Genomic DNA, 11,673 nt, shown 5'->3' on the forward strand with positions numbered 1-11,673 from the left:
CCGTGTGCGTGTGAGTAAGAATCTGCATTTGATCCCCCAACCCATGTGTGTGTCCCACGTTCAGGACGACGCGTTTCGCCTCCTTCCCTGACTTCCTCGTGATCCAGGTCAAGAAATTCACGTTCGGCCTCGACTGGGTCCCCAAGAAACTGGGTAACGCGCCTCCCGTCCTCTCTGTTCCATTGTTTTTGTTCTTATTCTGTTTTCTTCTCTATTAGACTTGTTTGGATGTTGTAAAAGTCAGCGATTTTCTTTCTCAAATGAGCATTGAGAGAGTGCTCATATCCTGATGGGAGGGAATTCCAGCCCAGAGCCAGTGGTGAAACATGCACATTCCAATGCCAGGGGTGAGGATATCCCATAAAGTGGTACTCATGTTGTCAACTCCAGAAGGATGATGGACTGAGTTAACCCTCAACCAGGATTTGAACTCAAAAACTTGCTATTGTGCCCTGCCTGCTCTACCGTTGAGCCACCAGCCCAGTTAAGTGCTTATTGCTGTAGTGCTTTGGTGGCTTAGGTCACTTTTGCAAGACTCCACTTTAACACGTAGGCTTTCGTGACCAATATCCATAATGTTTTTTGGGTAAGATCGCGTAAATATCTGTGTCGTTAAACCCGCCACCACCCGACATAATGCACATGCATAATTTACGTTGATTGCCATCTAAATAACACAAACGACAATGGATACCCATAGTCATTTATATGCGTTCATTAATCCCCCCCCCCCCCACTTCACAGAAGAGCACACAAGTTTTGTCATCATATCTAAGGAACGAAACATGAGGACTTTTGTCGCCTGATGAAGCTAGTTATAATTACTGGCAAAACGTTGTACTCAGATTATGAATCTTGATCTGAAGCTTTAGTGACTGCAGGAATCCATACTTTTTGGTTCTTTCGGTAAAGTCACGTAGGTAGAAAAATAAAACAAAATAATATATCACGATGTTTCGATCGCAACACAAGCGGTCATCCTCAGGCGGAAAAAATAACCCAGCAGTGGAACTGCTGAACCAGCGAGAGAGCTGTTACAACAAGAGGTTATATATGTGGCGATAGGCAAGCAAGCGGGTTCTGAGCTGGAAAGGAATTCCATCCACGGACGCAAGCATGTCAGTTGTGTTAATGGGGGAGATTAGGGAGAGAGATTAGCATGAATGAGCTTCCGTCGCCGCATGCCCTTTGGATTGCACTCTCATGCCCACATGTCCTTTGGATTGCACTCTCATGGTGCTAATCTCTCATCAACACTGCTGTTGTGCACATATGCGGGGATGATACTCTTATGTGGCGACGGAAGCTCATTCATGCTAATCTCTCTCTCCCTAATCTCCCCCATTAACACAACTGACGTGCTTGCGTCCGTGGATAGAATTCCTTTCCAGCTCAGACCCCGCTTGCTTGCCTATTGCCACGTAAATAACCTCTTGTTGTAACAGCTCTCTCGCTGGTTCAGCAGTTCCACTGCTGGGTGTTGCGATCAAAACGTCGTGTTATATTATTTTTCTTTTGTTTTATTTTTCTACCTACATGACTTTGCCGAAAGAACCAAAGAGTTCAGATTATAAATGTTGTGGCTTGGCTCTCCAACACCCGGCGTGCTGTGTAACGAATTGGCATGTTCTGTTTACGTAACGGGAATTAACGTAAAAATATTTTGCGACCTAACCCAAAAAACTTGTATAATGGAGACTCCCCTTGTCTCTTCAGTTTTCACTTGGTTAAACAAACTTAAGGTTTAACCCTCTGGCTCCCGACCCTTGCAATTGACCCTAACGGTTGCCCTCTTCTCCTGTGTGCCCGATGCGTTGTCTCATCTCCTCCGCTCGGTCAAGACGTCTCCATCGACATGCCCGAGGAGCTGGATCTGTCGCACCTGCGGGGGGCGGGGCTCCAGCCAGGGGAGGCGGAGCTCCCGGACATTGCCCCGCCTCCCCTGGCCACCCCAGATGAGCCCCCGAAAGGTATCGGGATTGGAGAGAGGGGCGCCCTTCTGTCCCCCGACACCATGCCGTCTAGTTAGTAGCCTCTTCCTCCTTCGCTTTCTCTCCCACTGCTTCCCGCACTCGCCATGGAATCTTATTTCTTCCTCCTCACCCCTGTGTTTCCTGCTTTACCTGCTTCCATTTCCCTCTCGTTTTGCTTGCAAGTACAACGTAAAGGAAGACGCAGCTCAGAGATATCTATGGCTTTCGTTTTTGAGAATTGGCACGCAAACTGAAAATATATTGAGAGACCAAATGGTTGTCTCTAGGCATGATTAAAATAATAGCATAAAGTATGCCTTTTTCTTACTCACGGAGGCCTCACTGAGTCTTAGGCTCTGATTTATGAGGGTCCTGCACTGGGACGTTTTGCCAGTTCCTTTAACAAGTGTGGCGTATGGGGGAGACCGGAATACCCGGAGAAAACCCACATTTGGAATCAATAATATATTTCTACCCAAGTCAGGCTTGTACATTAACTAAACAATGTGTTGTTTGGCATCTGAGAGGAAAGTGGAGAATCTGGAGCAAACCCATGTATATGAGAGGGTAATGCTGAAAGTTCTGCTCGCATAGATTAAATAACCCATTGCTCAGCTTACATCTCCTGGCCACCTGACAGCCCAAGTCTACAACACCTGGTATTACCATGAAATCTCTCCACCAAAAACTAACCACATTCTATACTGCTAGACTTTTTAAAAGCTGCGACCTTAATAAAGCTGGTGATTCGGACTGATTAGTTCAGTCACTTCGTTGTTACTCTTTTATCGTATTTACCACGGTCATTCTCTTTATTTAACTTTTCTCTGTGACCGATCACCATATTGCGGGATAAATCATTTCTCTTCCTTCTGTCCTCAAAACTGTTCAGCTTTGGAATTCCCTTCTCTCGTCTCATTTTCCAAGTTCCGATAACTTTCTTCAATTCAAGAAAGATGTAAGACCTCAACTGCTGGTCTCTTGCAGGCCGCCTTGTTATTGGCCTTTTGGGCCTGTGCTCAGCAACTGCGATCAGCATGCACAGAATTGAAGGAGTTTCTGACCATCTGATGGAGTCCAACTCTAAAACGTCTCTCAAGAATGTCTCCGATTGTTTTTCCCGAATCTCATAATAATGGCTCTTACCTTTTAGCTACGCACCTCAGCCATGTGCCACGTGAGCTGTCCCCGCTATGTATAAAGCTTCGTGAATGAGAAAAACAAGACGTGAAAGTCAGCCCAGGTCCACAGTTATAGCCGTCACGTGGTGTCACTGCATTAATGTGTGGAAACGCACCACGGTGACCTCACTCGAGTGGCCTCAAGACATTCTTGGCTAGAACCGATAAAAACTTTTTTCTTATTAATGAAGCTTCTCACTCTATGGGCTCATCCCATATAGTGAGAGGCCGGGTGCTTGGCTGCTCGGGAAGATGCACGTGTCGTGTGGCTTGCGTCTGTCGTTAATCAAACCCCTCGTTCATGTTTGTGTGCGTGCGCATGCACGTATGTGTATTCGTCTGTGCATGCATGCATGTGTGTTTGTGTATTCGTCTGTGCATGAATGTGTGTGTATTAATCTGTGCATGTGTGTATTCATCTGTGCAAGTGCATGCATGTGCTTGTTTCTGTGTGTGTATTTGTATGTATCAAGACAAAGAGTAGTAATTCGCGCAGTGCTACAAACCCGGCGGTACAAGTATCTGAACTGTGCCTGGCCTCCCCTAATTTCACTCAGCCTTAAATGAGTGCCTGGTGTGATGTGTAAACATTAGCACTGGAGAGACAAAGGTGACCATGCGTAGGACTAGCCATACCACACAATTGTGTGCTCTACCAGCCTGCATAGGTGTGTGTATGTGTTTTAAGAAGGGGGACTGTACTAATTATACTAACTACCAGGGCATGTCCCTCTTCAGTGTGCCGGGAATGGTCCTGGAAAGGATTATTTAACATCGCCTTGCCAGGCACGCTGAAGAGAGGCTTGCAAACTCTCAATGTGGTTTCAGACTGGGGTGGCCCTGTACAGAAGCCATATTCTCTGTCAATCTGGTACAGCAGTGTTGTAGGAAATTGCAACGGGACCTACATATCTGCTTTGTTGCTGCTGAACTTGGAGCATGCCATTAAGAGGTGTGGCGCCTGACTTATAAGGTGGAGGTCTTACCAAAACTCAGCACCTGCCTGAGTATTTTGTGTCATCCAATAATCCACCCCCTCAAATCCCCATGGAATGATTGGGCGTAGTTGGGCAGCGTGCTTATGACCAGCTCCGGTTCAGCAACAGAGGTCTCACTCTGAATCAGTAGAGCAGCATTATATTTTCGTCAGCTGCGCAATGCTGTGTGGAAGCTACTTGGTTCTACACTATGGGAACCTCATTTACCAGTAAAAATATGATAATTGTTTTTTTACCCTCTCTTTGGCAACAAAACTGACACCTTTTTAATGTGCACTGTCCTTGAAGTTGATTGGTCCACACCCGAGACAGCTTTCCTTAGAGCCTAGTCTCACATGGGTTGGACCAGATGACGCCAAAAGGCGCACAACTCAAAGACAATGCACCATCAGAGTATGAGAGCTCGGGGCAAGCATCTACACTATGGGAACCTCATTTGCCAGTAAAAATATGATAATTGTTTTTTTGGGGTTTTTTACCCTTCTATCTGGCAACAAAACTGACACCTTTTTACAAGGAGTCATGTTTGCATAGACCGCAATACCTGGAGTCATAATACAAACAAAAGACATAACTCTGATAATGTGCACTGTCCTTGAAGTTGATTGGTCCACACCCAAGACAGCTTTCCTTACAGCCTAGTCTCACATGGGTTGGACCAGATGACGCCAAAAGGCGCACAACTCAAAGACAATGCACCATCAGAGTATGAGAGCTCGGGGCAAGCATCTACACTATGGGAACCTCATTTACCAGTAAAAATATGATCATTGTTTTTTTACCCTTCTATCTGGCAACAAAATTGACACCTTTTTACAAGGAGTCATGTTTGCATAGACCCCAATACCTGCAGTCATAATACAAACAAAAGACATAACTCTGATAATGTGCACTGTCCTTGAAGTTGATTGGTCCACACCCGAGTGTAGATGCTTGCCCTGAGCTCTCATACTCTGATGGTGCATTGTCTTTGAGTTGTACGCCTTTTGGCGTCATCTGGTCCAACCCATGTGAGACTAGGCTCTAAGGAAAGCTGTCTCGGGTGTGGACTAATCAACTTCAAGGACTGCACATTATCAGAGTTATGTCTTTTGTTTGTATTATGACTGCAGGTATTGCGGTCTATGCAAACATGACTCCTTGTAAAAAGGTGTCAGTTTTGTTGCCAGATAGAAGGGTAAAAAAACAATTATCAGCTACTTGGTTGTTCCACATGAAGCTTCATCTCTTCTCGGCCACGGTTATTCCCTCCCTTCTCAAAGCTGGGCATGGTGCCGGCCACCCTCCCCACCCCCCTCAGCTTGGGTGAAGTGCCAGCCTTTGTAGGCACTCGCTAACAGCACTTGCGCCAGCAGTTTGTTAAGGTGATACGGGGGAACTTTGTCTTTGATTTTTGTGTTTCTCTGTGTGTGTATGTGTAGCCCCCGAGTTGGATGAGGCTGTGGTAAGCCAGCTGTGTGAGATGGGCTTTCCCGCGGACGCCTGCCGCAAGGCCGTCTACTTCACGGGGAACGCCGGCGTGGAGCCCGCCATGAACTGGGTCATCACGCACATGGAGGACCCAGGTAGACGGCGCTGCTCACTCTTCCCTCTTGCTACCGTCCACTTCTCACTCTCGCTTCCCTCCACTTCTCCCTCTCGTTTCTGTCTTGCTTCCCTCCGCTTCCCTCCATGTCTTTCTCTCTCTTCCCTTCCGCTTCTCTCCACTTGTCCCTCTATCTTTCCTCTTCTTCCTCTCGCTTCCCTTCACTTCCCTCCTTTTCCCTATGCTTCTCCCTCCTGTGTCTTTCTTGCTTCACTCGCTTGCGTCCCTCCGCTTTTCTCGCCTGCTTTTCCCTCTTTCTTCTCCCCACTTCTCTTGCTTCTGTGCACTTCCCTCCACTTCTATCACTCACTCCACTCCTCTTCGCTCCCCCCCCCCCCCCCCGATGCTGCTCACATTCGGTTCTCTCATGCGCTCCTCCCCCCACCGTCATTAGATTTCGCAGAGCCGCTGATGCTGGGAGGCTCGGGGGCGGCGACGCCGTCGGGGGGGGCCCGCACCCCCCAGGAACCGCCCCCCCCAGATGAGGAGAGTGTAGCCATGATTGTGTCGATGGGGTTCACTCGCGAGCAGGCGGTGAGGGCACTCCGAGCCACGGTGAGCAACATGCATGCACCACGCACCGCACGCACCCTGCACACGCACACCACAGACTTGTACGGCAAGTGCTGTTGGCGAGCACTGATTAAGAGAGGGTGGTGTGGTTAACACCACGCCTGGCCGTCTGTCTTGCCAGTGCTGATGTTTCATACACACTCCACCAATAACTCATTTAGGGCTGACTCAACCTAGGAGAGGCCCAGGACCAGATCAGGACCTTGTATCTTAATTCACATTTACACATGAACACGTAATTACACACTTAGAACAGATGAAATTTCCCACGAAGCGGCAGTGTCAATATCATGTCACTTGTGTCAGGCTCTGTGCACACACGCGCACACCGTGCGGTAGAAATTCCATTGCTGAGCCGTCACCTCTTCCCTGGTCCCTCCCCACTTCCCCCTCTCCAGAGTAACAACCTCGAGCGTGCAGCTGACTGGATATTCAGCCATGCTGACGACCTGGATGCAGTCGCCATGGAGACATCGGAGGGTGGTTCCCGTGGCGACCCAGCGAGCGAGGCTCACACGCCGGCTGGGCCTCGCGTGCGCGACGGACCCGGGCGTACGCGCACTGCCTCGCTTTCACCCTCTCACTTATTCGTTCACAAATTTACTTACTCGTTCACTTATTTGTTCCTGTATTCTTGCATCCACTCATTCACGTGTCCATTCACCCATTTATTCATTCATCAATTGACTCATGCATTTATTAATTTACTCACTGATCCATTCACTCACTCAGCCATTCACTAATTTGTTCATTCATTCACTCATTGCGTGTGTGTGCGCGTGTACAGGCTACCGCCTGTTCGCCTTCATCAGCCACATGGGCACTTCCACCATGTGCGGCCACTACGTGTGCCACATCCGCAAGGAGGGCCGGTGAGTGAACACAACATCAGAGAGGTCCCACAGACAAGCTGGAAGGCAACCAGAAACTGCCACCAACAATTGCCCAAGCTCTGGTCTGCCAGTAGAGTAGGGGGATACGTGCTATGTATAATCCCAGTTAATCAATATGTGGTTTAGTTTTTTTAAAATTTGGACCATGATGCTGGCACATAATGGCCTACTCTTGCCAGATACCATGGAATATTTAATGTCTTCTGCGGCAGCTGGATTCAAACAGTGAGCATTGTGGGTGGCTTGTGGCAGAGCACCACAACCTCAGCACGAGCTGCTTTGGGCGGCATTTGAAACGTCCGCATGCCACGTTCAGCAGCAGTAGCAACAGCAGTGGAAGCATGCTCCTTCCGCTCGTGGAGTTCCCATTGGTTGCCCTCGTGTGACGAGACGAGCAGTAGTGAAGTAATGTGTGATACCAACATAATTTGGTCCTTCTCCAGCAGCTATGCTCCCAGCCACTATTCGTCACACAGAGCTCTGCTCTCCTAGCTACACTCCCAGATGGTGTGACAAACATTCCTTTATCCAGCTAGTGTGGTGGTCATGATTGACACACATGCGCCACAACCAGGGGGAGGGGTAGAAACCGGTCCAGACCGGTCGGGCCAACGGCGGTTGGAACCCCTCTGAGGGGAGGGGGCTGGCAGGAGCTACGATCCCCCAGGACCCCGCCCCTCAGAAAGAAAGAGTATATAAGGCGGGTCCCTGAGAGCGCGAGAGAGTCCGTCTCAAGCCGAAGCCAGAAGCCGCCTGAAGAAGAAGAAGACCCTGGACCCCAAGCCGCCGAAGTCCTTCTAAGGGCCGGGGCTCAGTGCGGTGCCAGTGGTCGTGGGGTTAGGACCCTGAGGTTCCCTCGGCCTGATGCCCTGAGGGCTAGGTCCGGACGGGCCAGTGGTCAGGGACCCACCGGGCCAGCGGTGAGTCAGCCTCCCCTAGGTTTAATTAGCCGGAGGGCTGGAGTAGGGAGAGTTGTAGGTACGATAGCCCAGAGGCTGTACCTCCCCAGGTTGTGGGTGAAAGGGGCCATTACCCCTTTGTGTTAGGGATTAGTGTAAACTGTTTGGTGAAATAAAGCGCGTTGCCTCTACGAAGACTCCGTATCCCTCCAAGAACATTACACTAGCACGGATAAGACAATTTAAAGGGAACTAAAAATTAATGCTGTCATATCCGCGTGCAAGAAGCATTCTCTTACATGGGGTTACATTGCACTTTTAGGGTTCTAAGTGGATTCATAGTATCTTTACATGAACAAAAACATCGAGAACCCCTCATAATAGGTGACCAACCCTAACCTCCCATCTTACTCTCTCCCCTGTCACGCCAGCTGGGTGATCTTCAACGACCAGAAGGTGGCGGCTTCTGAGAAGCCTCCTAAAGACCTTGGATACATCTATGTCTACGAGCGTGTGGCAAGCTAGGGCAGGGGGAGTGTGAGATTGAGGGAGTGGTGAGCTAGGAGGGGTGGTGAGCTATGGAAAGTGGTGAGCTATGGAAAGTGGTGAGCTAGAGGGAGTGGTGAGCTATTACCTGTGATGCAACAGACTGTGGCTCTCGGCATCGCAGGCGTCACTCACTAAGCAATATAAAGGTCTTGCCAATGCCCGGGTGTTTGCCCAGGCAAGTTACAGCCCGGTGTTGCCTGTGTGGATCACGGCAGCAGGCAGGTGAACGGTGAATCGCCGGCAATACCGAGTTATGGCATCATGATCCAGACGCCGCTTATCCTGGTGCCGGAAGTGTGAATGTGACACCAGCACTACCACCGCTACCATTGGCCCACCACTACCACCCCCAGCACTACCCCTGCCCAACACTACCACTTCCCGGTACTACCCCACCCAGCAGTACCCCTGCTCAGCACTACCACCACCCGGCACAACCACCACCCAGCACTACCATCTCTATACATGGCCCAACACTACCACCACCCTGCAATACCATCACCCAGTACTACTACTACCCCTCCCAGCACCCTGCACTACCAGCTCCCATCACTACTGAGTGGAGAATCGCATGCGCTCTGCCGATGGCGCCGCAAAGAGCTGAACAACTTGTGGCTTAAGTCTCGCCACCACCTCCCCACTGATTGCTCCCACCTGTCTAGGATCCTACACATTCACCCTGTGTGGTGAGCTTCGGCACAGTGCTGGGATTCGGTGCAAACCCGTGAGATTTGGCACAGGGTATCGAGATTCGGTGCGTGGTGGTGCAATTCGATCGTCGTGCATTGAGGTTTTGTGTTGCGTGTAAAGGTTCCACATTACATTGAATTTGTCCCTGGAGTTGCTACCTGTCCAGGTTTGATACGGACATCCCGGGACTGGCATCTGTGTGCGGTTGGCAGGAATTGATTTGTGCTGAGATCTGGGGCCAGTATTGCTGGTTTCATGACAGTTTACTGCACATTTTTCATATGCCCAGGCTGACTGAGAATATAGGCGTGTTTGGGCTGCAGTGGGAGAGCTAGTGACCCTATTGGGGATGGCGTGATACCGATTGGCACAGCACGATGGTCCAGATTTCGCACCGATTGTATCGGCCCAAACCCTACCCCTTCCCTTGAGGAATGCTAACTGTCGAAACTACACGCGGTGCCAAACCCTGACCATTGCTTTCCTTTTGCGAGGGTTGTGCCGACTCAGCTGGTGCCACACGTGTGGGTGCTACTGGCAAGAGGGGAGTGGTGGTCGTGAGAGGTGGTGGCGGCGGCGGTGGTGGTGGTGGTTGTTGCTGTTTTTTGGGTTTGGATTTTTTTTGTATTGTGTTCGACTGCGTGCCGCCCCTTTTGAGTGCGTCTCGGTGTCTCCCGGTCGTCCCGTAGAGGGATAAGAGATGCTGCGCCTCGTGGGCTTTTCCCCGCGCGTCATTTAAACGAGCGTTGCGTGGCAGCTTGTGCAAATTATAAAAAGGCGGCTGAACCGCCGGTACCTCCCGCTTCCTTCTGCGTCGTACTTCGCTGATTAACTTTTTGCTTGTTCAGCCCTTTAATCGACTGCTGGATGAGCCCCCCCATGCCGTGTAGGTCAGGGGGTTTGTTAGACCGTACTTCACCACCTGCTTAGCCCGGGTTGTTGAAGGTGGGGTCGGCCCAGAACTGGTTGCAGATATCACTCGCTCCTTGATGTTCACCGTAGCCAGGAATATAACTAAGGTGGTCGAGTTCGTCACGCAGTGCGCTCACCGCTCCAACCGTGACTGACACGGTTGAGTGACAGCTGAAGCGGTTTTGAGCCCCCCACCTACACCAATCCACACGTGGCAGCTCGGTGACGTATGGCCAAACCACCCCCATGACCGACACCGTACGTGGGACCATCCAGCAGTGGCATAAAACGTCTGAAATTAAGGCTGTGTGTCGGTGTGAATATTTTTGAGTGGTGTGGGTCAGACTGGGAAAGGATGGTGTATTGTCCTTTTAATGTAGGTTTCTACATTAAAGAATCAAAACTAAATCAGCTCAAGCCTCCCATTCGGAATCCCCATAACCACCCCCTATGGGAAAAAACACGCCGCTTATCCGTGCAGCTCCCTTCTGCTCTCTCAGTCGAACTCCCTCTTCTTTCATCTTCATCATCACCCTCTCATCCGTGACATCTCGGCCCAGTCATTCCTTCTCCCCTTCACGGTGCTCATTTCTTCCTGCTGCTCATCTTGAGCCATGCCCTCTTGGGGAATTCCGTCCCGGCTTCCCTGCGCTTTCCACCTCATCTTGTTCTGCACTTTATTGCAAGCGACGACTCTCCCTGCCCGTCGTGTGCCACGGGTTACGCAGTTCAATCGCAAATTAAAACAAAACCATTCGCGTCGTATTGGACAATACAAAATATTTAAGCAGGCAATCGCCTCCACGTATCTTATCTGTCCCTGCACGTGAACAATACAAGCTGTATACAATTATACGCATCCCATCAGCAGCAATAATGCAGTGTGTTGTGGGGAGAGGCAGCTGTGGCAGAGGTCGCAAACGGGTTTTGATTCCTTACCCGTACCTGGCCGCACCAGGGTTCCAAACGGCTACCCGTACCCGGCCGGGTACGGGTAGCCGGGTATTGGGTAGGGTAGCCGGGTATCGGGTACCCGATTGCGACCTCTGAGCTATGCCTCGGCAAGGTAAGTTACCCTTTTTACCGGGTAAAAGGGTAAAGATGTCGACATGCCAAGGGGTAAGGTAAAGGGTAACAGGGTAAAGGTAGCTCGGAAGAATTACCCGGTAGGGTAAAGGTAGCGCGAAGTATTACCCTGTAAATACAGTACCTTGTTTACCGCTAAAAGCTCCGTGGCGCAGTCCGTGGCCTCCATTTAACAAGTAATATTAAAACAAACTTTCTTAAAAACACGCTTTTATGAAATGTACGAGTAATGACAGAACTCTACGACTCCAGGAAGTGGCCCCAAGGCTTGCCATAACGTAAGGGGCCGTGGTGATTTACAGCCCAACGTCAGTTGAGCGTGGACAATTAGACC

General features: G+C 50.1%; 1 protein-coding gene across 2 annotated transcripts in view; it reads left to right on the plus strand.

Annotated features, from left to right (window-relative positions):
• The window catches only part of LOC133352310 (ubiquitin carboxyl-terminal hydrolase 5-like), a 46,547-nt gene extending 35,991 nt beyond the window's left edge, over positions 1–10,556 (plus strand). The window contains exons 14-20 of one of the 2 annotated variants that reach the window (XM_061567887.1): positions 65–153; positions 1,842–2,024; positions 5,574–5,717; positions 6,132–6,292; positions 6,709–6,862; positions 7,098–7,182; positions 8,534–10,556. In XM_061567887.1, coding sequence (XP_061423871.1) covers positions 65–153; positions 1,842–2,024; positions 5,574–5,717; positions 6,132–6,292; positions 6,709–6,862; positions 7,098–7,182; positions 8,534–8,627 — 910 coding nt within the window. In that variant the 3' untranslated portion in view covers positions 8,628–10,556. The remainder of the gene's footprint in view (positions 1–64; positions 154–1,841; positions 2,025–5,573; positions 5,718–6,131; positions 6,293–6,708; positions 6,863–7,097; positions 7,183–8,533) is intronic. The other variant, XM_061567888.1, reaches the window with a different exon arrangement.
• Positions 10,557–11,673: the final 1,117 nt, after the last annotated feature.

Source organism: Lethenteron reissneri, chromosome 40, assembly GCF_015708825.2.
Source record: "Lethenteron reissneri isolate LAM-NWPU_2019-01 chromosome 40, ASM1570882v1, whole genome shotgun sequence".
Taxonomy (NCBI): Eukaryota; Metazoa; Chordata; class Hyperoartia; order Petromyzontiformes; family Petromyzontidae; genus Lethenteron; species Lethenteron reissneri.